This window comes from Erythrolamprus reginae, chromosome 7, assembly GCF_031021105.1.
Source record: "Erythrolamprus reginae isolate rEryReg1 chromosome 7, rEryReg1.hap1, whole genome shotgun sequence".
Classification (NCBI taxonomy): Eukaryota; Metazoa; Chordata; class Lepidosauria; order Squamata; family Dipsadidae; genus Erythrolamprus; species Erythrolamprus reginae.
Window position 1 is genome coordinate 51,728,765 of NC_091956.1, and position 26,487 is coordinate 51,755,251.

A 26,487-nucleotide genomic window follows, 5' to 3' on the forward strand; every position below is an offset into this window, starting at 1 on the left:
CACCATCCAAGGACTCAGAAAATTGCCCAATGTGGGCTCAGAGCACCCTAAAATATTTGTGATGCCTAATCCCAAGCAGTGGAAAAGGAACTGAGTGTGTTACAGACTGTGATTCACTCTAATATCTGCTTCAGAGCCTTGCCATATTTGTCGCTTCAGATATTCCGGTTGCAGAATATAAATCTACCATTCATTACTATGCAGTCTTAAGGCTGATTTACCCACAACTACCTAGAGTCATCACCACATGCCTATGCTGCAAAAGGGTTGATGGGTAAGCAGAGTTTGCAAGATGTTCAAGTGGGCAGGAGCAACAGCAGATAAAACCTTCCTCCTGGACCCTGCCAGCCAGTCTGACGGGATCTGCAACATGCCTCCTCTGCTGGCACAAGTGGTATGCCAATGCCAGCAGGGTAAGATGCTCCCTCAAATAACCTGGACCCATGCCATGAAGTGCTTTAAAGGTGATCACCAACACCTTGAACTCCACCTGGAAGCAGTACTCCTGATAACCAATGCAGCTGATTGAGTAATGGTGTTACACGGGCCATTCTTGGGGCACCGAAATTACCCATGCTGCTGTACTCTGTCCCTGCTATAGCTTCTGAATGGTCTGCAAGGGTAGCCCGTGTAGAGTGTATAACAATAGTCCAGTCATTTAATAGCTATCCAAAGATCCCTCAGGCACATGATTACCATTACAGACACCATTACAGCAGATACACAATAGGAAATACATATCTAAAGTAGTATATTTAATTTCAAATCAGTAAGCAGGGTCATGGTCAATTTGCTTTGGCACTGATTTTAGGTCCCAGTTGAGTCGCTAAACAAGGACCAATTTTTAATTCCAAAATAAATATGTTCTTTGCTAATCTGACTTTATATCGGTCTATGCGGGGAACGGTTTTCAAGCCTTTCTTTTTTTACATCCATTTTCTTTCTTAAATTTCTTCCTCCTGAGCCTTTCCATCACTCAACTGGAAGATGCTTTCTCTCTGTAGATGAGTTTTAGCACAAAAGACAAATAGAACTATGTAAATTATACTTCACTCTTTATGCATAGATTTTGCGGGTATCAGGAAATTAAACATATAATGGGGACATAAAAGAGAATTAGGGAGGACAAGTTTAATATGATACTAAGTTACGAACTGTTTCTGTTTTAGTTATTTAAAAGTTTTATTTATTGACCATCTTGCCTATGTAACTTTCTGTCCTGTTACATAATTTATGACAAAGACACATTTGTCTTTTTCCAGGCCGCCTAATTATTAGAACATATAGCTTTGCATTATGTTATCCTGAAGATGAGTTTGGGTTCTCTTTTCATTTTTCAGTACCTAATAAAATACATGATTCTTTTTTCTTTTTTGGGGTTTTTTGGTTTATTCATGTGTAATATAAGAAATATAGTGCAATTTACAGATGTCAAACTTTTTCTTTCAGCCGATTGTTTAGATCCAGTCTGTTCAAATCATGGTGTATGTATCCACGGGGAGTGTCATTGCAATCCAGGATGGGGTGGTAACAACTGTGAAATACTGAAGACATTGTGTCCAGACCAGTGCTCTGGCCATGGCACGTATCTACAAGAAAGTGGCACTTGTAATTGTGATCCTAGTTGGACTGGCCCTGATTGCTCTAATGGTAAGAATTTTGGAAAACTTATTTTGTACTAATTTGATTAATTTATAAATTCCACTAAAACCTACCATTAATGCAAATATTTGCAAGACTAACAAAGTTTTTATTTTCCATAAACAGTTTCTTGTATCAACTACTATATTTAACTTATTTACAGTTAGCAATAGTTGTTAGTTTTAACTTGTAATATACAATGTGTAGTACCCCCATTTAAGATCCTCTGAAAATTGCTCGGAGTACAATTGCCAAAATAGTATTGTTTCAATGGCCAAATGTTTAAAATATTTAGGTATTACAATACTTTGTATATATGCTAAATCATCAATAGCATCAAATTGAATTGATGTTATTATACTGTACACCTAAATGTTTTCATATTAAACTACCTTAACATAAGTTACTCTCCTTGTCAATGCCACCAACTAAAGCCAATGTACAGGAACTGAACATGAAGAAAATGTGCTAGGTTCCCTTTCATATGATAAAATTGGCAGAAATGCAAACAAAAGCCTACAGAACCTACCGTAATTCTATATATTTCAAAGACAACTCGAGCTATGTCCAGACTTTCAGAAAATATATGAGAAGAGAGGAAATACATATGTTTTGATCTAATGCTTTGTTTCAGGAAGTTCTGCAAAAAAACAGTAAGCACAGAAGACAACATGTGATCTTGATCCAACTTTCCATGTGTGTGTTCATCAATTCCACTCCACATGATCAAATCACCTTCATTCAGATCTATTATATACTTTCCCTTTTTTCTTAGTGTCACAGATACATATCTATTTTCCTTTCATTGATAGTGACTTGTTAATTTGTGCTTTTTAAAATGTTATACTCATGACATTCCAGTCAAAATTTTCCATATTCCATAGTCATTATCAAATGGGTCACTAAGAATTCATTTTGCCACCTGTCGTGACTTAGATTTACCAAGGATTTTGAAAAAAAATTTAGAAAGATAAAAAATAATTTAGGTCATCAGTCTTAATAGTTTCCATTCCACATGTAGAATTCCCTGTTAACAATAAGAACATAATACTTACTTGTTATAATGTATTTTTGCCTCAAATTTTAATCAAAGCTCAGTTTGATCCCAGACATTCTTAATCTAAAAATTTACTTGGAAATCAGCATCCATTTGCTCACATTTCATCAAGGAAATAAAACGTACTTTTTAAATTAATTTAATGTTGCAAATAACTTTTCAACAATGTTAAGAATTATGTTATTTGAAATTATTTCCACCCAAATAAATGAAGATATTTCAGTTTAGAAAAATTGTTAACATCCCCAAGGAGAAAAGTATAAGATGTTTTGTTCCCTTTTCCTTGGTGGTTGTCCATTAATTAGCTCTCCAATTCCAGTTTTTCTAAATTAACCCTAATTAATAAGCTCATTACAAAGACTGGCACACCTTGCTTTAAAGCAGATCTGCTAAAAGCTGATAAACACCTTCTCTTTAATGAAAAATTGATTAGACTGAGCAGAAAAGGCAAGTCTTTGGAAAATGTGGGTATTCTGAAGTTAATCTATCCAAACATTTTATAACAAAAAAAACCCCAATTCATAACATAAAACATGATAGGAGAAAAGCTTTGCAAGTCAATATTCTTTCTGACACATATACTGTCAACATACTTAAGTGTACATTTGATGTTCTACAGTGCTTTGAAATAGATAAAGTAGTCAAGGTGAATGAATCTTTTTCAGACTTTTATGTTTTTTTTTCACCTCAATATCTATCACAAATAATTTCTTATAAACAAGAAATTGTTCCATGAGACTTTAACTTGTCCTTCGGTTATGTTAGATTGCATTTTTCATGAAAACACAAGAAAAAGAAAAAAAAAACCAAGTATTTTTCATGTTTTACAGAGTAATATAATTATGTACCTTTATTATCGAAGCAGTTGTTGTATTTTCCTGTTTCATAGTGAAATTTAAGTTAATCATCCCTGCATAGCCTTCTTTTCTGTCACTTAAGACATAAAACTGTTAGTGCTCAAAAGAAAATTTCAAAATAACAAACATTTATCATACTCAGTATAAAGGTCATTAACACTGTACAACTAAGACTTCATTGTTCAAATTAGTTCTATTGATCAGTAATTGTAACAAGGCCTAAAATAAATGGAACCTCAGCATACAAAAATGGCAATAAAAATTATAACTAATCGAGAGAAAGGTTGCTGTATAGATATACCTTTCATGCCAATCTCAAATATTCACACACACACTCATAGTAAAATAATTCTTGCCACAATGATACAGTACATGAAGTTAGTATTTTTTAATGATAAAAAGATACATCTCTGAAACATTATTTTGCTACTTAATATTGCTTATACAAAGCATTCATACTTAACATTTTTGAGATTATAAATACCTTATATTTATTTTTAAAAATGCAAGAAACCCACCTCATCTTAAGAAAAACATCTATGTGGAATTTACCACTGATAGTGTTACTTAACTCTCAAAAGTGTCTGAGAACTGAATTTAAGCAAAATATATGTGTGATTCTAAAATCTGATGAATTCACATTGTATAGTATTTAAAGTTAAATATTAACATTGTAGTGTTTTAACTTTTAAGTTTTAAAAACAATCCCATTTTTTAGAACATGTAAAACGGTTCACTGAAAATAATCTAAAAAGACTCATAAATTTACACGTGTATAATTTCAAAGTAGTTCTAAGCAATACGTAATTTAAAATGGTCACATATTAAAAGAACTCTAAGCTAAGTGAAGAAATCGGTAGAGAGATATTACTAGATCTGCTGAATAAATAATCAAATGTTAGGAAAGATATAACATATAAATTGCTTGATTTAATTTTCAAAGAGTTCAAATAGCTGGATTTTGGAGTTTAAATAATTGCTGTCCTCTTTTTTTCTTCTGCCTTCTTCCTTCTCCTTTCATATACCACATTCTTTATTCCTGTCTCAGAAATCTGCTCTGTTGACTGCGGTACTCATGGTGTCTGCATGGGTGGAACGTGTCGATGTGAAGAAGGTTGGGCTGGAGCATCTTGCAATCAAAGAGCATGCCACCCTCGGTGTGCTGAACATGGAACTTGTAAAGATGGGAAATGTGAATGCAACCAAGGCTGGAATGGCGAACACTGCACAATTGGTATGTTAGCAGAGAATTCTCAATACTGAACTTAAAAAGTATGTGTCTCTCTGAAATTGAATATTGTTTATTGAAGCTTATTTCTTCAACATAATATTTTCATTTACATATTTGTAAAACGTTATGTTTTTTAAAAAAGAAAAAAGAAAGCAAGTATATAATGTAAATAGCCTTTGTAAATAGCTTGTCCCAGATAGGAAGGGCAAGAATTTTATTTTACATTTACTAAATTTTCTGTTTAGATTCAGAAGAAAATATTAGAGAAAATGTGCTTTTACTTCTTGGACTCTTAAATCTCTAGCTAAATTAGTTAATGCTAACTGGATTTTTATAATTTTAGGCAATAATAGAATACCTTATGTTAATGTTATAAAAAGAAAAGAAAAAAAATATAAGGAAATATGAGACTTGGCTGCAAAATAGCCTAGCAGTCTGACATTGTTTTTGTTATGTTTTGTTAGCTAGCATATGAATTATGTAGGATTTCCACATAACTTTCTATTTCAGTACCGAAAAATTGAAAATGCTGCCTTTCATCACTTTCATTTATAGCTTTTTTTAGGAATAGATATCCTTTGTTTTACATCCTGATATAAAATAAATTTGCTTTTGATTAGTAACACAATATAAAAAGTACTCTTCCCTAGAATTCATTTAATGTTCCTTTCTAAAAGTTAGTCCGTGCCTAAATAAAATTTTCATCTCTGATTTCAGTCATTAACCATCATATCAGGGGGGGGAAATACCTCAGCGATTCTTCACATTTGCTCCATATGTCTCCATAAGTCTATGTGACATAGATTATAATTTATCAGTTACAAATTAGACTTTTTTTCTGTTGTCCTCACTAACCTTAGTAGCACACTGCTGGTTTATAGTTCTTTAAGGATTATCTGCTCTTGTACAATTTTTTTCCAATGCCTTTGACAGAATACACTGTAAAAATAAGCCTTATGATTTTCATCTATTTATTCCATGTGCTTATAGTTATTGCACTGCTGCTTTTGCAATACAACAAAAGTTTTGGATAATAAAACAATTGTTATAATGTTGTAGATAGCACAGTATCTTGGCTTGGGCTTTTGTTATTTGCACAAATTACCTAGTATGGCAATAGCATATGACTATTTCTCTCCATTTCTATAAGACTTTAATTCTCAACATTATATCAAAATCAGCTAGTTAATTATAGGTTATAAATTCTGCAAAATGCGGCGATATTCACACAAAATATATTATCTTGTTTTGGATATTTCAAATTCAATTTTATTTTTTAAAATACACGTTTTGTGATTTAATATCATCAGTGCACCTGTGTTGCTGTGTATATATGGGTAGCAATAACGTAAAATTGATAGAAATTGATAAAATTGATAGAAAAGTAAATACAGAATCAATTGGATACAAAAATATATCTGCTAAGAAAAAAAACCATTTGGATTAGTATGGTAGTTCACATAAAGATAAAACTGTACAGAATAAAACACTAGTAAGACAAAAAAATAGTATCTGACTCAACATTTTTAGTAAATCTGTATAAAGTAACCTGATAAATGTTGTATTGTATTTTATTTCTGATAAAGGCTGGTAAAATTGATAATTACTGTATAACTTAAATAAAAGCAGATATATCTCTGCAATCTGCAATTAGAGACCCTTCATAAACCAAATAATAGAATGCACCAAATGTAATGTATGCATCAGTAGAATTTGGGTGCACTGATTAAAAGGTACTACAGTCATGGTGGCTGGCAAAGTATAAGACTGTAATTCTGCCCAGACTTCAAGTGCATCAGTTTATTTTAATACTGTTTAACAGCTATTTCCCAGCTGTTAGCATTTCATTTTCAATTTTTTAAACCGAATGGCTACCAAACATTCCAGAAGGCTTAGCGCAGAATAGAGGCATGCTGACTGGCATGCCTACATTTTATTTTCTGAACAAAGCATGTCTTTGTGATCAGTAATGATCTTGCTTCCCAATGCAATAAAGAACTGGAATGAAAACAAATAGCTGCTCTTTTGTAGTTTAAAGGAATTAGGATTTCCCTATGGCCAGATTACCATTTGAATTGCCTGCATATACATGAAAATCAGTGTAGCTCAATAAACAACTTGATGTTTAAAGCACTATTAGTGGAGAACACCTCAAAGGACTACCTTTCCTTAAATTGGAGACATGGGATTTGGGGGGCTTGGTAATATGTGGCATCCTGCATACAAACAGAGCATCTAATTGAAAATGAGGCAGAAAGGAAATTAAACATTAAACATTAAAAAGAAATAGAAGTTCTTGTTTTGTTCCGCAATTTGTAGTCTAGTAGCACAACATGTATTGTTGCATTGTGCATGGTTAAAACTTTAACACAAATTAATATGATCATGGAGCAACCGTGCCTCTTTTCCAACATTGGGAACATGCTTACCCATTGTTCAATGGAATAGTGCTGTTTATTTTTCCAAAAGCATAGCTATTTGTGTAGGAGATGAAGCAGGATGAACCAAAGGGAAGAAAAGAGAAACAGAGTGGCACAATATCCTTATGTGTTAAGTTTGGTGCATCAGTTGAGAAAGCAGCAGATCATAAGGCGCTGGTGATGGTGAAAATGCAAGGGTATTATTACTGTTGCAATTGTATTCATGAATCCTTTCTCTGAACTATTCTGTCTTTTCAAGCTTACTTTCAAGTACCCATTAAGCAAAAGTATAGGCCTGGCCCAGATATAAGATATAATTGAACAAATGGAGCATATTTTTAACCCATTTTTTCAGGGTATAAAAATCAGCATGCATTTTAAAGAATTGTACTATATTTAGCAAGGTGTTAAGCGACACTTATACAATAAACAATAAGAGGCTTTGGCAACAAAATAGCACTTTCTAGTCATGAAGCACAATTCTTTTGTTTGTGATATTTACATACTCAATGCATTGCCTTCTTTTAGGAATGCTACATTTTTCAGATTCTAAAATAATGAAGGCCTAAATGGATCATCTCCATATTTCTGCTCATTGTCTAGAAAAAAGGTTACTTTTCTGTATTTTGCCTATACAGTGAACCCTCGATCATCGCGAGGGTTCCGTTCCAGGACCCCACGCGATGATCGATTTTTAGTGAAGTAGCGGTGCGGAAGTAAAAACACCATCTGCGCGTGCGCAGATGGTGTTTTTGCTTCCACTGCCGCCCGCCCTTCGCCCGCCCACCCCGTTGCTCGCGCCTGGGGTGCGCGTGCGCTTGGGGACTCCCTAGCTCCGCTTCCCAGCTGGGGAGCGGAGCTGGGATGTCCCCAAGCGCGCGCGCTTTCCCCAGCAACGCGCGCGCGGTGGGGACTCCCTAGATCCGCTTCCCAGCTGGGGAGCGGAGCTGGGATGTCCCCAAGCGCGCGCGCTTTCCCGAGCAACGCGCGCGCGGTGGGGACTCCCTAGATCCGCTTCCCAGCTGGGGAGCGGAGCTGGGATGTCCCCAAGCGCGCGCGCTTTCCCCAGCAACGCGCGCGCGGTGGGGACTCCCTAGATCCGCTTCCCAGCTGGGGAGCGGAGCTGGGATGTCCCCAAGCGCGCGCGCTTTCCCCAGCAACGCGCGCGTGGTGGGGACTCCCTAGATCCGCTTCCCAGCTGGGGAGCGGAGCTGGGATGTCCCCAAGCGCGCGCGCTTTCCCCAGCAACGCGCGCGCGGTGGGGACTCCCTAGATCCGCTTCCCAGCTGGGGAGCGGAGCTGGGATGTCCCCAAACGCGCGCGCTTTCCCCAGCAACGCGCGCGCGGTGGGGACTCCCTAGCTCCGCTTCCCAGCTGGGGAGCGGAGCTGGGATGTCCCCAAGCGCGCGGGCACCGCCCGCCCGCCCACGCTGTTGCTGGGGCCGCTTCCCAGCTGGGGAGCAGAGCTGGGGTGTCCCAGGGAAGCCTCTGGGGGAAGGGGGAAGACCCAGGGAAGCCTCTGCCCCCGGCGGGGAAACTCCACCATCTACGCATGCGTGGAAGGACACGCATGCGCAGATGGTGGAGTTTACTTCCGGGTTGAAAACTCGCGAAATAGCCCTTTCACGATACTTGAGGACGCGAAACTCGAGGGTTCACTGTATATGGAAACAATTAGATACAGTTTTGATCAGAGCAAACTATATCCATTTTTATACATCAATTTCACACCTCATTCAATTTAAGAATTCATTAAAGAATCTACAATTGTATACAGTAATACATAGTCTTTATTTCTATTTCTATTAAGATCATTTTTTTTCAATTCTGTTCAACATTTGGAAATAGATATAATATAAACTTAATAACTAAAATTATTTAAATTTGGCTATACCAGATGTATATCAGACACATTAAGGGTATTCATGAGGCATTTTAATGTTAAAATAAATTGTTAAGCAGGATAAAATATAACAATCTTGTTAGTGTTTTTGTTATTTAGTAATCTATATCTTCAACTGTGAAATAGTTCCATTTTAAAAATTAAAAACAAGCAAGATAAATGCTTGTGGCTTAAATATAAATAAATTTAAGCATGAGAAATTTCAGTGTTTCAGTGATATTTTCAATTTAAAACATAGGATCATATGTATGTATAACTTCAGTTCAAAACCGCCAAGTGTTTGTACGTCTAGAACTGTTTATTAGACATTGAAACTGAACTAACAAATCTTGCTCATACTTGCTAGAGCAGTGATGGTGAACATATGGCAAGGTGGCATGCGGAGCCATATCTGAGAACACGCAGGGCGTTGCCCTATGTCAGCTCCAGCATGCATGTTTGCGCTGGTCGGCTGATTTTCAGCCTATTTTCATAGGGGGAGAGTTTGTGGGGATCGTGGGCATGCACGGTGGGAAGTGCGGGGGTTGTGTGCAAGCACGGAGGAGGGCATTGCATTATGGGTGTGGGCACGCATACAAATGCTATTGTGTGTGCACACACCCTTTTGGCACCCAAGCCAAAAAAGGTTTGCCATCACTGTGCTAGAGCATAAAGCTTCAAAGGTGTCCTACTTTAATAGAAGTTTGAAATTTTATGAAAACAGAAGACTATTGATAGAATATGCTTGCAATGTACAGATAGTCCTTGACTTACAAACACAATCAAGCCCAATATTTTTGTTGCTAAGTGAGATATTTCTTAAGTGAATTTTACATTTCTTGCCACAGTTGTTAAGTAGTTGTTACATTAGTATCATGATTGTTAAGTAAATCGGGCTTCCCCATTGACTTTGCTAGTCACAAGGTCACAACATGACGCCGGAACACATCAACTGTCATAAATACATGCCAGTTGCCAAGTGTCCAAATATTGTTCACGTAACCGTGGGGATGCTACAAATGTTGGAAGTGTGAAAAATGGTATTAAGTCACTTTTTTCAGTGCCATTGTAACTTTGAATGGTCACTAAATGAATTGTTGTAAGTCATGGACTGCCTGTAGTGACTTAAGTCCTACATTATGGCTTAACTGTTAATTGAAGAAATTTTTATGGCATTTATCGGGTGAAGATTGAGCATTTGTATTATTTTAAGTGTGTGTGTGTGTGCACGCATGCATGCATTTGAATTTTTTTTATATACAAGTTATAATTGTCTTAAGTTATTATTATTCCAATAAGAAGGCTAAGCTGAGTGGATTGATTTGGTTTTCCTGAAGCCTATTTCTTAATATTTTCTCAACTAGGACACACAATGAAGCTAATTAGTCTGAGTAATATAAACTGCCTGGAAAAATAGGAAGAAGCTGGAAGAACAAGATAAAGGGGTGGGGGTGGGGGTTTCAACATTATGGCTCTTAGCACATTTTTTGAGAAAACTGCAAGGAGCAACATATAGCACTAAATGTTAGAAACAAAAATTAAGATTTTGAGGAGAATTGCTGTCTTAGAACTGATTTGTTAGGCAGTCTGTTGTTCTTTGACTCTTACCTTAACTATGCTGTTATGCATTCATATATAAAGAGAAAATGAGCCCCAAGTTTACAGATACGTTGGCTGTCTTCTGCCATGATGGATTAAAAAGGTGCAAAAATAGATTTGCTATCCTCTTCTTATATTAATAAGGAGAAGTTAAGAAATAAAACAAACATTTCAATTTGTATGATTCTTGACACAACTACTTTTTGAAATTCCAAGAATAATAGCGTGATTACCAGTTACAAACTGACAATATAAAACTTTACACAAACAGTAAGAAAACAGTACTTGAGATTGAAAATTGCAGACATGCTGTGAGTATGTTACTACAAGGAAATTGATATATATGAAAAGACAGAATCTTCAGAAATACAGCTGGTCTTGCATTCTACAAGGTATGCAAGAAAAAATGCAATCTATTACAATTGTAGGTTCAAATTCAGAATTATTCTTACTGCTGCAGAATTACAAAATGATGAGTAGGCATTCTGTAGGAAAAAATAAAGAACTGTCAGCATGGAACTTGGACTAGTTCAAAAAAGGACAATATTTTTATAATAAAAGATCTAGGTAAATAGAAACATAATCTGTTAAATTTGAAACTACTAGGCATTGCATAAGAAACAGAAGATATTATATGAACTGAATTCATAGTATTATGTTAGTAATTACAATTAAGGGAAACGAATTGTCTCTGTGCCAATTTACATTCAGGCTATGAGATAGTTTAACTGAACTGAACATAAAATATGTGTGCAATCATATTATGGTATGCAGTTATCTAATTAATGATTTAACATGCACACAAATTACAGCAGAAGGTCATATTCATAGAAACTACTCTATTGGAATTACATTCTTCATTTATACTCCTACTCCATGTTATTTTGAAATAAAATCTTACTTTCCTTTATCATTATGTTCATACAACAGCTTTTGATATTGAATGGTATTGGGATAAGACAATTATCTTTTTATATAATACTATAATAATTAAGATATACAACTATGTTAACAATATATCCTATTTTTCAGACTATAAGACGCACCTAGATTTTAGAGGTGTAAAACAAGGAAAAAAGTATTCTGAACCAAATGGTGTAGTAATATATTATTTAATAAAACACCAGTGTAGCAGAATACTTCTTACAAACATGTATACTTTTTACAACCGTATACACTTTTTACAAACTTCAAACTTGACACTTTTAAGACTTGTGGAATTCAACTCCCAGAATTCCTCCACCAGTCATGCTAGACTGGGTAATTAGAAGGCAAAAAGAGTCCCGTTTTTGCGAAAAATTAGGTGGTAAAGGGTCTGGGAAGCCTGCAGGGATGTGCTGGGTGATGGCAAAAATGGGGTGGGAAAAGGGTCTGGGGAGCCTGCAGAGAGCTCCTGGGGACTGAGGAAGGCAAAAATAGCTTAATTTTTGTGTGTGTGTGGGGGGGGGGGAAACAGGCAAAAAATGGCCCATTTTTAATAAATGGGAGCATTTTTGTGAAATAACTAGGATTCTTCCAAGAGCTGGTCACCCAGTCAAACTGAGCAGAAGGGCCTTAATGGAAGAGTGGTGGACTCCAATCAAGGGGTAGGTACATGTCAGTAACAATCAAGAGAAATGGGAGACACAAAAGATGAATGAAAAATAAAATAATTTTCAATCAGACTGCAGCATAGCAAAATTGACAAAAGTGAAGAGGGTCTGAATGCACTGTATATCAGTGGTGGGTTGCTGCCTGTTCAGACTGGTTCGCCCATACCAGTGGCAGGAATTTGCCCCTGTTCATCGAACCAGTAGCGATGGCCAGCTGGCCCACTTCCCGAACCAGTCCTCCGGTCTGAAACAGTTGGCAAAAAAACTGAAGACGCTTCTTCAATCAGAAGCAAAATATTTTCAAGGAAAAAGAAAGAAATTCCAGTTGCCTCTTGAAAAGCACATTTGGTTCAATGCCATATATTTCTAATGTATTAGTCATTGTGCCTAATCATTAATTCTTATAACAGTAGATCAGCATTGACTTTTATAGAATGTTCATTGAAATCTAATTTACCATACCTTAAGTGTTGTTAGTATAATGTCAGTTATTGTTGAAACTTATGCAAAAAGCAAGGTGTTTTTTTAAAGCTAACCTTAAACATAAAATATTATGTTCGATAGAAATAGCTTATAATGGGTATGATTATACCAATATAAATAAGAATGCATTATCTCTCACTGAAAATAATGTCACTATTATGATCTGTATAAGGTAATCAGTAATAAAACAGTGTACTGAGTACCAATTAAGGACCATGAAATCATTAGCTCACCCTGATTTAAACAAGAGATGATGCAAATAAATGGATTTAATATGGGCCTCTTTGCAAGTTATAACTTCAATAACAGTCAAAGCTACCATATGTAAATCTAATGATCCAAGGATACTGATTTATATCTTTAATCGATGATTAATGAAAACTCAGTTTTAGAAAGCCTTTGCTGAGATCTCTTAATAAAGCTTACAGTAAATGAAAACCTTGTACTAGATTGTATGACATATTGTAAGCAAAATTACAGAAAAAATATTTATTTATTTACATTTTAGTATATACTGTACATTGGTAGTGATTAAATATCAGTAAATTTCCACATTTTTTTCCTATATTCAAATTAGAGTTTCTGATAGGTGTCTGTCAGTGTGCAGTTTCAATCAGTCCATATTTTACCCAAAGTTTGAGATATGGAAAATGTATATTTATAATTTTATCACAACATTTCATATCTAGATAAATGAACCTGATTTTTATAGTAAAATTTTGTGGTGTTCATGAAGGAATGCTTAAAGTTGAGAAGTACATATAATACATTATACTTTTTCTGCATTTTACTTCTTAGCACAATTCCAACAATGTTTCCATTACAAAATTCCAAAAGGGGTGTTTATTCTCAAAAAATACACATCCTGCAATTCCTTTGCTTCATGGCATTTCATTCAAAATTCCCTTTTCCATGAGATTAAAAATACTTTTTTTCAATAACTACATGGTGCTTCTATGGGCAACTTACCTAAGTGGTTATTATTTGATATGGTATTGTACTATTAATCAGTTTTTGTAATTGAACTTTTCACATTCCAAAGAAGTAATGAGTCAGTAGACAGTTTAACATTCTTCTTCTATTCCAACATGTTCTTTCATATTCTTGTTTATATATGGCATTTCATCTTCATGATAGTGTTAAGACCCATTCTTTTTCCTTTCTCCTTTCATTGGCTCCATTAGTTTCATATCTTTAATCATAAGCTCACTGTTTTGCATTTGATTGTCATTGAAATGGATAGCGATGTTTCCCTAATACAGTAAAGATAACAATGTATATAATATGTTAAATCATAAACTTTTATTATTTTATTAATTTTTAAAGATCATATCAATTCAGATCTTAAGTTTGCATTTTAAAAACACAATAGGAACTGAAGTTGACAAATAATATCTATCTGTCCATTGTTGACACAGGTCATCTTTTTCAGTCTTCTTAGCTTGAGAGCCTCAATAATTTCTTGCTTGGTGTCCCTGCAGCAGCCAGTTAACTATGCTTTATATGAATTGTGTACAAGCCAAGAAACTCCATAAAAAAACAGATAAAATAAAAACTCACAGACAGCCTAGATTAAAACAATCGAAAAGCAATTCGAAACAAAGCAAAGCAAAACAGCCATCCCCCACCTCACTCAAAAGACAATACCTGTTTTTAAGAATCTTTGGAACTCTAGGAAAAAGGAAACTACCGTATCTCTAGAGAGATGTCTTTCCAGAGAGTGGGGGGATCATATCAAAAAAGCAGTGCTTCCTCAATGTCACAAAATAACAACATTTAATAATAGAGGGAAACTGGAATGCACCCATCCTGAGAACATAATTGGGTGGGCAGAAGCAATTTGAGATTGACATTTTAATAAGCTTGACTCATGATAATCATTTAGTTTCTGGATGTTAATATTATTATTGTAATTATTGAATAATATCCAAAATATAAAAAATAATACAATATCATGCAGTTATATAAATATATCTATATATATATAATTCAGTATATAATTATAATATAAAACTGATAAATATATAATTCACAAAAAATATATAATAATTGAAAAATAAGGGTCATTACATCTATGTAAATTATAACATACCATTATTTAACCATTGCCAAAACTGTGGAAAAAAATACAGTAGGCTTTATGTGATTGTAAAAATCTTGAAATTTTTGAAAATATGCTGCATCCCAAATTTATATTGCTTTTATCTGAAACCTTGACTCAGTTTCAAATTTTAAACAATTAGTTTCATCTATACTAGTCCCAGTAAGAATAATGTGTTTTGTTTTGCATAATTAGCTGCATAATTCATGGAAATTGACAGTTCTCCAAATGGAGGGATTAAAAAAGTGCCGTCTCCCAAGAATCCATATTGAAAATAGGTCTTTCTGAGTTATTTATGAATTACCTGAATAAAGGGGGAAGCAGTAAAATTCCCCTGTTTGTGAATCACATAAAATTATCCAAGGCAGCAATAAAAATGTTAATTGGAAAAGCTGTAGAATTGTTTTCCGAACTGAAAATGGCAGCTATTATTCAGAGTAAGTAATGTGATTACCTGGAGAGATTATAAAGAAAAGCTTAATTTCTCATATACAACAATGGAATATAAACAATTATTTACTGACCAGAAAAAGGATTTACTGAGGCGCTTGTGGTAGATAACTCAAAGCTATGAAAACTATGAATTCTGTTTTAAGGGTCATTGTAAAAACACAGGATTTAAAATCAAATTGGAATGCCTTTAAACAGCTCTATAATGCACTATACACTTTGACTACTAGGTATAGTTTTCATGAACATGCTACTGGAATAAATAGATGTAGAGAAAGAAAATCTGAATGTTTTGGATGGAACAGTTTTATTTCAAAAAAGATTAGGATATATAGAATTATTTAATTTAGAAAAATATGACTAAGGAAAGCTATGATAGAGATCATCAAGGGTGGATATACTGCTCTGTATATCCTGAGAATATTTATATTCTCTGTAATAAAGAGAAATTTCTTTCTCAATAGCAAAAACTAAATCTAAGCTCCAATTTGGCTAAATGGTGGGAAATTTGTGCAAATACAGGGAAATAATTCTTTACTGTGCTCCTACAAGATATATCAATGGCCACCAACTTAGAAAATGTTACAGGAGGATTAAAAAAACCAGTGGTCATGATGAGTAAGTACTTTTTTCTGAATCAAAGTAATCTTCTGAATAGCAACTGTTGAAACTTTTTCATGCTTTTGTGTAGATGTCTATGACGAAAAAGGAGTTATACCAAACTTTCCCTAGTCTATTATTAAAATTCTACGAAATACAGTGATACCTCGTCTTACGAACGCCTCTTCATACAAACTTTTTGAGATACAAACCTGGTGTTTAAGATTTGTTTGCCTCTACTTAAGAACCATTTTCACCTTATGAACCTGAGCCCGGGTGTGTGGGCTCTCTTACTGCCTCAGTGATTCCCCTGCCTTGTAACTGCCACCACCGGGATTTCCCATTTGCTTGCCGCCCCCGCCGGGATTCCTCACCTCCTTTTGCTTGCACTTGCAGTCCTGAGACGGGGAACGCCGGAGCTACCCCATTTCCCTGCCACTTTCCCCTCTAGCCCTCCACTTCCTCTGCTCCCCGCAGCTGCTCCATCCCACTGCCAAAATCCCCCCTCCAAAAGCTTCCTATGCCGCCCCAAATCGCTGCCAAAATCACCCCTCCAAAAGCTTCCTACACCACCCCAAATCGCCTCCAAAATCACTCCCCCAAAAGCTTTCTACACCGTCCCAAATCGCTTCCAAAATCACCCCTCCAAAATCTTCCTACACCACTCCAAATCCCCTCCAAAATCACCCCTCCAAAAGCTTCCTACACTACTCCAAATCCCCTCCAAAATCAACCCTCCAAAAGCTTCCTACACCGCCCCAAATCACGTCCAAAGTCACTCCCCCAAAAGCTTCCTACACCGCTCCAAATTGCTCCCAAAATCACCCCTCCAAAAACTTCCTACGCCGCCCCAAATCGCCTCCAAAATAGCTCCTGAAAAAACTTCCTACACCACTCCAAATTGCTCCCAAAATCACCCCTCTAGAATCTAGATGGTCCCTGTGCCACCCCAAATTGCCTCCAAAATTGCTCCCCCAAAAGCTTCCTATGCCACCCCAAATTGCTTCCAAAGTCTTCCAAAAGACTTTGGGGCAATGTAGGAAGCTTTTGGCGGGGTGATTTTGGGAGCAATTTGGGGCGGCGTTAGCCTCAATTAGGACCTCCATTCCTCACTTCTCCTCGCTGTCCGTCTCCACTCCGTTAGCTTTCACTTTGTCCGCCCGCCTTAAAATTTGGATTTTCCTAATGAGTTTGCACGCATTGTTTGCTTTTACATTGATTCTTATGGGAAACATTGTTTCGTCTTACGAACTTTTCTACTTACGAACCTCATCGCGGAACAAATTAAATTCCTAAGACGAGGTACCACTGTATAGACTTTCAGTTGACCTTGACAACAAAAGTCACAAACCATATAAGTGCACTACAATTAAAATTGTTCATGTTTTTCCATGGGTGTAGCTGTAGAAAGGTATAAATCAGTATATTTGAAATCTAGATTTTTAATTGCTTAATGTTTATATGATTATTTACAGTGAAAGTATACTGCTTTGAAATGAAGGACCACTCTTTTCAATAAATCATTACTTTTTCTATTTGTGTATTCTGAAAAATTCTTAAATGTCTGTTCTTTTTCTTTTTAATTTTCAAGCTCACTATTTGGATAAAATAGTTAAAGGTACTGTATATGCTCTTACTTGACATAGTTCCATGTATCTCTACAAGCCTTCATATATCTTTATGTATATTATAGTGGTCATTCCATTAGACTTGGCAAGTACAACATATTCATACTCACTGAATTACAGATTTCATTCGTGTTACTTTCCATATGACTTAGATAAGAGAAGACTTAATGTTTTTGTTATCTGTTAAGATTTTTACTAAGCAATTTGTTAAATTTCATGATATGTGTATAAATAGATTCACTTTGATGTTCTCAGATGCTGAAGATTACAAGTATTTGTTATTTGTGGTGTCTTTGAAAAGTATCCCAACTTTGTTGTTGGAATAGACATTCAATTATTCCTGTATGAAAAAAATATGAGAAGGCCCCCTGACCTGGAAATTTATAACAAAAACATGAGTTCAGGTCTGATGTGAAAGAAAAGAAACATGTAATGCTTTAACTCTGAATTTGGCATTCAAATATCTTGACATATTTTTTAAAAATATTGGTACTATACACTAAAATTAATCACTAAGCTTTTATTACTAAAAATTGTAAGAAAATCGGTGCAATATGTCAAATCTATTTTACTTGCAAAATTGAAAGCCATTAAACAGCAAATATTTCCATATCTTCAGTTGTTGTTAGAAGTTTGGCTATTTAATTTATTTATTTTTATTATCATCAGTGCTCCCCTTTTTTTCAGATTGCCTTTCTTCTATTCCTTATTTGTGCTTTTTCATTAGAGTATGGCAATATCCAGGCTTTCATAGAACTATTCTTAACTGCATCAAATTGTCTGCAATACCTTGATGTGTATCCTATGTAGTAATAAAGTGGGGGAAAATTATTTCAAAACTAAAATACATCTTCTGTGTATATAGTTAAAATGTACAGGTGGCAAAAAATGCTAAAGAAAAAGCAGGCCAATATAATCTCAGCCAGGTAGTATTACATGACATCCATAACAATAATTTCATCATACCTGGTCATGAGATGTTATTATATTCCATTTCAATTAAATTATTGTTTAATTTGTACTAATGTAGATAAATAAAGGAATACATTTATAATTGTTTTAGTCTAACAGACATAGAAACAGATTCTTTCAATAATATTGTCAATCCCCTGGAAAGAATCCTGTTATAGAACCCAGAGATATAGTCAGAAAAAAATGGCACATCTTATATATTAGTGCATGTGGAGTAAAAATTAAGTCCTAAAATCTTATTTGTAGCTAACAATTATAGTTCTGCTTTATTTGCTTATGTGAATGTCTTACAACACTCATAGATAAGGAATACTAGAATTTTACATATCTCTATTTATATAAACTGTCATCATTCTCATACAGGTCATGTTGGCTGCATGCCAGGTTTTCATCAATATGAATTGACAAATACTGTTTTTGATGTAATGTTAGATTTAAAAAATAGAACTTGGATTTATTAAATAATTTTAATTGTTTCCCAAATTTTCCCTCCTTGGCCATAAAAGCAGACAAGATAGGATATAAAGGTAACAGAACAAAAGCCTTAGGGAGATTGTCACAAAAAAAATATAATCACTCTCCGCTCTGTCTTGAAGCACGTCACTACCGTGTTTTTGTTCAGTCTATCAATGTTTTATTGTGGTCCTTATGGTATTTCATTTTGTCCGTCCTAAATACTCAAATACGCACAGCTATTACATTTAGTTGGAAATCTTGTTGGTCCTGTCCCATCCGTATGCAGCCTGAATCCTAATGTTTGTTAGACTAGATGCTAAGCTGCTTCACTATTTTCTGAGCTTTGCTTATTCTGTGGAAAGGAATGTATTTTTGGCATAAAGTATAGTCATAAAATTGACATATACTTTGTGCAATTATTTAAAGCACTGTAATTTCACATGCATATACGGCAACTCTGAGACCAGATGAAATTAACATTCTCTTTTGAGTACTAAGGAACATACCTTCCTTTGAATTTTAAAAATACTTCTTTAAACAAGGAGCTTAACAAAATCTACATAAGTAACTCGTGATACAAATATATCAAATCATTATTTTTAAGAATAGAAGCACTATTGTTTTATCTTGAGGCTATGTTATATGCTGTGATGCTGTTGCCTGCTGTTTCACTAAAGAAAATGAAAATATGATTTTGTCTGGCCCGCAGGTATTTAGTGGTTTCTTAGATATATTTTCTCATGCACAGGTAAGTGGTGTCTTAAAGTGTCAGACAAATCAAAGATGCCACTTAGTTAAGAATAAGAATCCTAGTTAATGTTGCTGTTACTCTCCATGTGCAATTACAGTATTTGTGCTGTTCTGAAGGCCTGTTCCCAGTAAGTGTCCCCTGTTTGTATTTTAATTAGACTGAAATATTTTAGCAATATTTACATCACATGGAGTATATCTTTTTTGTCTGTTTTAACAGAGGGATGCCCCGGCCTGTGTAATAGTAATGGAAGATGTACTCTTGACCAAAACGGCTGGCATTGTGTTTGTCAGCCTGGATGGAGGGGAGCAGGATGTGATGTCGCCATGGAAACTTTATGTACTGACAGCAAGGACAACGAAGGAGGTAGGAGATGTAGAGCAAATTCTTGCACTGCTAAAAAATGTAAAATTATTGACTTCTTAATCAGGTGAACAAAATACTGCTGTGAGACTGATACAGAGCTTTTACTACCTGGGATGAGATACATGCAGAAATGTGCTTCAACATTTATTGCCTTCATTTTGTATGCTATCAAATCTTTTAAGTGCTGGTTATAGCAAGCAAAATGTGTACATCAAAAACCATTAGTGAACATTAGATTATAACTGATAGTATATCTATCAAAGAGCAAATACAATAATCCAATGAACTTTATCATAAAAGTGCATACCAACAAAAATGGTTGTGAAATCCATTTTCAGATTAAGTTTTGAAAAAGTTACAGGAATATGCTGAGAAATAGCTTCATAAAAGCTTTTCTTTTTTAACTGCCCTTTATCAGCAATAGTGTCATCCCTAATACTGCATACAGGCTGTCCTCAACTTACAATCATTTATTCCAACCACATCACTTAGCAACATAAATTCCAATCTCAATTGCCATTCTAAGTCAAAGACTACTTATAACTCTTTATTAACTGTATTTTTCAACATTTCTACCAACTTTTTAAAAATTGAGGTCTTCATTACCCATTTTAAATCCTCCCAACTTTCATATTCCTGACAGAAGCAAAACTATTCTGTTTTTTGAATTACATTCAAATCTATATTCCTCTTTCCCTTTCATGTGGGCCATATCATAACTTCCTTGCCTGATTTTTCAAATTGCTCTTCTCAGTATGCATGGATAATTTTTTCCATGTTGCCAATTCCTCCAGCCTCTTCTTGCCTGTCCTCTCTTTCTGAAATAATTACAGTTACATTTCCACCTTGCATGTTTAAGAGGATGCTGAGGTACATTTCTAGTTAACCATTTTGTCACTTCTTTATATTTTATTTAATTGTCTAAGACAGTGATGGCAAACCTATGGCACGGATGCCACAGGTGGCATGCAGAGCCTATCTGCTGGCACAAGAGCTGTTGCCCTAGATCAGCTCCAACATGCATTTGTATGTCAGCCAGCTGATTTTTGGCTCGCACAGAGGCTCTGGGAGAGTGTTTTTGGCTTCCAGGGGAAGGGGGAGGGAGTTTTTACCTTCCCGTGGCTCCCAGGGAAGCCTTTGGAGCCTGGGGAAGATGAAATAAGAACCTACTGGCCACACCAGATGTTGGGAAATAGGTCATTTTTCGGCCTCCAGAGGGCCTCAGGGTTGGGGAAGCTGTTTCACCCTCCCCAGGCATTGAATTATGGGTGTAATACCAAAAGGTATTCTCCTTTTGTAGCAACTTTTAGTTGTTCTGCATTTATCATGTGAATAATTTTAAGTTCTAGCCTATCCACACATTCAGCAACAATAGAAAACTATGGAATATTAAATGTAGTTGGACAATTATACACTACAGTCAGAATCTAAATATAAGTAAAAATATAAAGCAGATGCACTCTGTAGAATACTGTGTTTCCCAAAAAATAAGACCCTGTCTTACATATTTTTTTAACCCTGAAATAAGCGCTTGGCCTTATTGCCATGCTTTCAAAAGCCCGATTGGGCTTATTATTAGGGAATGTCTTATTTTTTGGGGGGTAAGAGGGTATCTAAAACACAAAATTATTAGGAAAGTTACATATGTCTTAAGGGGGACAGTTTAATATTAGATTGAATTAAATACATGGTAAAACTCTGGTCTCAGAACATAACAATCATCTGCCATAATACTGATTTGTAGTGTTACTGGTACTTAATATTGTGTAAAATACTGAGGTTAAGTATTTAAAATTATAATTAGAAAGCAATAGATTATGCCTCTTATTAACATAATAAATTTTAATTTCTGTAATAATCAAATAAACAGTATGGACATTTCCTTATTATGCAGAAACATCATCCTGCCCAGCAATACATGTAATTTAGTATTCATGTAAATGATCCTGCTAAGTATCATTATGTCTGTACAAGGAATTAAATAAAAATCTATTACTTTAATTCCTCCTTTGTCTCTAGGTAGATAATACTTCTGCAAAAGATATTACCAAATTGGTGAATTACATTGATAGACATTACAAAATCTACTATACTGAATTCAAAAGCCCCCCCCCTCTTATTAAAAAAAATATTAGCCAGTGACCCAAACAGATTTATTACTTATTACTCAGTTAAATATCCATAAATTGACAGGTGAAAAAAAATTAATCCAGTAGGAAAATTAGAGTCACAGGTGAGATGGGCAGTGTAATATGATCCATCTTAAAAGATGCAGAAAGAAAAAAAGTAGCCATGTTGGAAAATAGGGGGGGGGGAATAAAACTCGTAGAATGGCAGTGTTGTTATTGTCACAGATATGTCACAAAATGCTGAACTGTTATTTTATTTCTTCAGATTTTAAACTTTCTCATACTAAGCTATAAGACAGATTTGACAAGTGAGATCACAGACTCTTAAATAGCTTTTTCTATTGAAAAGTGATGGAACTAGGATGCAGTTTAAAGCAAAACAAAATACACATATATTTATCATGCATTTCAACTGTAGCATGTGCTAGCCAGTTTATTTTAATCCTACCAAGTGCTAAAGCAACTAGAGATCTATTATAGCATGTTTGAAAATGAAAGTAGAACAAATGAAATAGAATGATCATTACATTTTTTTTCTTATTCTTTACCATCTGAGTTTTTAAAATCACTATAAAAAACTTGAATTAGTGCAAACTAATTGGACCTCTTCCTTTAATTTTTATCGTCAACTACTATTTAAGGAATAAAAATATATCAGAGTCCTCAAAATAAGCATCAAACTGAGATGAGCAGCATATAAATTTATTAATAAATAAAAATAAAAATTACTTTACCAATGAAAGGTAAAGACCCAGGTAGTTTCAGATTCTGGTTTGGTAAGTGTCAAATCAACAGCAGATCAAATGCTGCTATATTTTATACAAATGAAAGAATTAGAAAAACTCATAAATAGCTCTACTTGACAGGCAGGGACAGCTTTGTGTATTTATTTTTTTTAATTGAAGCTATGTACAGTGGCAAAAGGACACTCAAAATATGATACATGTCATCTAATCTTTTCACTGCTTTCCTGCAATATATACGTATGTAAATTTATTTATTTATTTATTTATTTATTTATTTATTTATTTATTTATTACATTTGAATGCCGCCCCTCTCCGTAGACTCGGGGCGGCTCACAGCAATAACAAGAACAATGTAAAAACAAATCTAATAATTTAAAAAACACTAAATGTTAATATTAATTATGCTGCTTAAGATTTAATAATAATAACCATTGTTTTTGGTCATCTTCTTTTATGGGGGTTATTTTTATCCTTTTCCTATTTGGAAGGTATCAGATAGCTCCTGATTATTCTGTACTTTTTCTTTGAACAGTTTTCAGGTATATTCAGAACTGTAAGATCAAAGACATTAAAAATATTCAAGAAATCAACAAAGTCAAATGGTTCTGATCTTGAGTGGGTGAAAGCTGATGGTCCCTGGGGTCCATTTCCCAAATCCTCTGTCACTAATTTCCTGACTTGGTGCTGTGAGGAAGGCCAGTCCAGCTGTCACTTCAATGAATTACATCTGCTCTAGGGATTATCCTTCAAAAATGTGATATACAGGTAGCCTGTGATCTGTTGCTATAAGGAAGCATGCCCATTATGATCACAAGTCATAATAGTCATTAAGTGAGATTCTCACATGATTGTCTTACTTAATATCCCCATTCCATTTCTCCTCAGCGCAGTCATTAAATGACCATGTGGCCTGTTAGGGGAGTGCAAGAATGTCTTTGGGATGGAGGAGACTGTGGGAAACCTAGCGCAGGGCCAGGTCTGTACTACCAACTCACACAAGGCTTATTCCAAATATTCCAAGGCCTTTCCTTTCCCCTGAGGCAACTTATGCTGCTGTTGTCCCCGCAGACCTTAGGTTTGCTTTCCTACTCAACTGGGTCTCCATAGGCTTGGATTTCCTTTCCCACACCACTGGGTTCCCACAGATCCAGGGCCTGCTTCCCACTCCACTGAGTCCCACATCTTCCTCATCCCTGTCACCAATCAATCACTTATCTTTTTAGTGCCTTAGATATCTTCTTGTCACACAGACTTCCTAGGCATAGAGCAGTGGTCCCCAAACTACGGCCCGCGGGCCACATGCGGCCCACTGAGGCCATTTATCCAGCCCATCGGTGAGTAACAAGAGCACAGGGAAAAGAGAGAGAGAAAGAAAAGGGAAAGAGAGGGAGGGAAGGAGAAGTGGAGAGGAATGAAGGAGGGAAGGAAGGAAGGAGAAATGGAGGGAACAAGGAAGAAAGGAAGGAAGAATGAAATGAATGGAGGGACAGAGGAAGGAAGGACTGGTTTTTTTTGGGGGGGGGATAATTTTTTTTATTTTTTCTCTCAACATACATTCAAACAATTTAAATTACCATCTAATTTTCCATGAATAAAATGCAGTATTTTGTTAGTAACTAATATCAATCATCAAAAAAGTTGCAAAAGTTTTTTTTCTAATTTTGTCATCCAGTTACATTTATTTTCTTTTAATTAAATTTCCCCCTTAATGTTCCTTCAAAAAGTGCAACTTATTAACCATTATGCCAAAGTGCTTCCTTCTTTCTTTATATATTTTTCATAAGCCAAGAAAACCTTGTACAGCCAATCAGATGTTAACAAAAGAAAATAAAAACATAAACATATACGAATTTCAGACCTTCTCCCCCCTCTAAATAGTATGTTCCCATTTTGTTTTTTACTTTAAAACAAGGTATGTGCAGTGTGCAAAGGGATTTGTTCATAGTTTTTTTTAATAGTCCGGCCCTCCAACAGTCTGAGGGACAGTGAACTGGCCCCCTGTGTAAAACGTTTGGGGACCCCTGGCATAGAGGGACAAAGCCACCTGGCTTCCATTGTGTAGGGAGAAGTAAAATGGCCTGCTCATTTCCCAGTGCAAGCCCCTCCCAGAAGCAGATGCAGCCACAATTCATCAAAATGGGTGCTGGTTCCAGAAAGGTGCCATGCAACCACCACTATGTTCAGCAGATAGACTACTGCAGTACTAAAAAGAAAGTGACTTGGTGACGGGAGTGGGAACAGATGAGATCCAGAAAGATGGGAAGGACCCAGCAGGATTGGAAGCAGGCTTAAAACCTGAGGGAACCCAACAGAATAAGAGAGGGAGATAGTGCGTCTGGGTCAGTAATAAGTGTGGTGGATTGCCAAATGTCCAAATTTTGTGCACCTGATTGCAGAGGCACTGCACCAGTTGTAACTTTGAATAAGGATTGTAAGCCCACTTCATTCAGAGCTGTCATAATATCAAATGGTCACTGAATGAATGGTCACAGGTCAAGGGCTACCTGTATTATCTTGGAATTCTCCAGCCTTGTAGGATCAAGAAGACAGAAGGGAAAAAACAAGAGTACTCCCCTCTTTCATTTTTCTCAAATTATCTTGGTCCGATATTAAAAACCTGGTATTGTATCCAGGATATATAGACTTTCTGTATACACTCTATGATTATGGGATGCCCTAAACAGTGGTTCTCAACCTTTCTAATGCTGTTACCTCTTAATACAGTTCCTCATGTTGTGGTAACCCCCAACCATAAGTCCAGTGCCAATTCTCCCAACAGAGCTTTAAGTTAATTGGCAGGAAGGTCAAAGGGACACCTCCACTGTAAAAGGCTGATTGGTCAGATTATAAAAATATGTTCCAAGGCACCAGAATAGAAGCTTTAGTTCCTAACAGCCTGGGAAATTTGTCTTTTCCCGTGGTCTTAGGTGACCTTTGTGAAACAGTTGTTTGACCCCCAAACGGGTCCCAACCCCCAAGTTGAGAATTATGCCCTAAAGATATATACATTGGTTTAATAATAACAATACAAAATAGATGTGTAAACTAATATACATTTATGTGGAATCCTAATGCTGTCTGAGTTTGGTTGTTTGCTTGCTGACATTTCATTACTTAACTGTTGTAGATAACAAGTGTAAGTTATTGTGGACTTTGCTCCCTGCTTTTGTATAGCATCTTATCCTGCCAATGTTGGCGTGGAATTGGTTTTCTCTTTGGTAGTTCCCTGATTAGGGAATTGTTTTGTGCTAGATTGTTTGTCTGGTGTTATTCCTGCCTATCTAGATGTTAGCTGCTGGAGAGATGAGTTTTTGTCTTTTTCTTTACTTTTTTGTTTTATGGGGGTTGGTGGTTGTTATTGCTTTCTCCTTCTTAGCCAACCAAGGTCATAGAAAACACACCAAGAACACTAGAGTTAAATTGTGAGCTTCTTAGATTCTCTTCTATTTGAATATATCATATGTATTTTACAACTTATTCTTCAAACTCCATTGAGACTGCATGTGGCAATTATATTTGGACCCT

General features: G+C 35.6%; 1 protein-coding gene across 1 annotated transcript in view; it reads left to right on the forward strand.

Moving 5' to 3' along the window:
- The window catches only part of TENM3 (teneurin transmembrane protein 3), a 1,937,374-nt gene that overhangs the window by 1,835,683 nt on the left and 75,204 nt on the right, over positions 1-26,487 (forward strand). The window contains exons 20-23 of the mRNA XM_070757504.1: positions 1,450-1,650; positions 4,604-4,789; positions 17,505-17,531; positions 19,940-20,086. Of these exons, the coding sequence (XP_070613605.1) occupies positions 1,450-1,650; positions 4,604-4,789; positions 17,505-17,531; positions 19,940-20,086 (561 nt within the window). The remainder of the gene's footprint in view (positions 1-1,449; positions 1,651-4,603; positions 4,790-17,504; positions 17,532-19,939; positions 20,087-26,487) is intronic.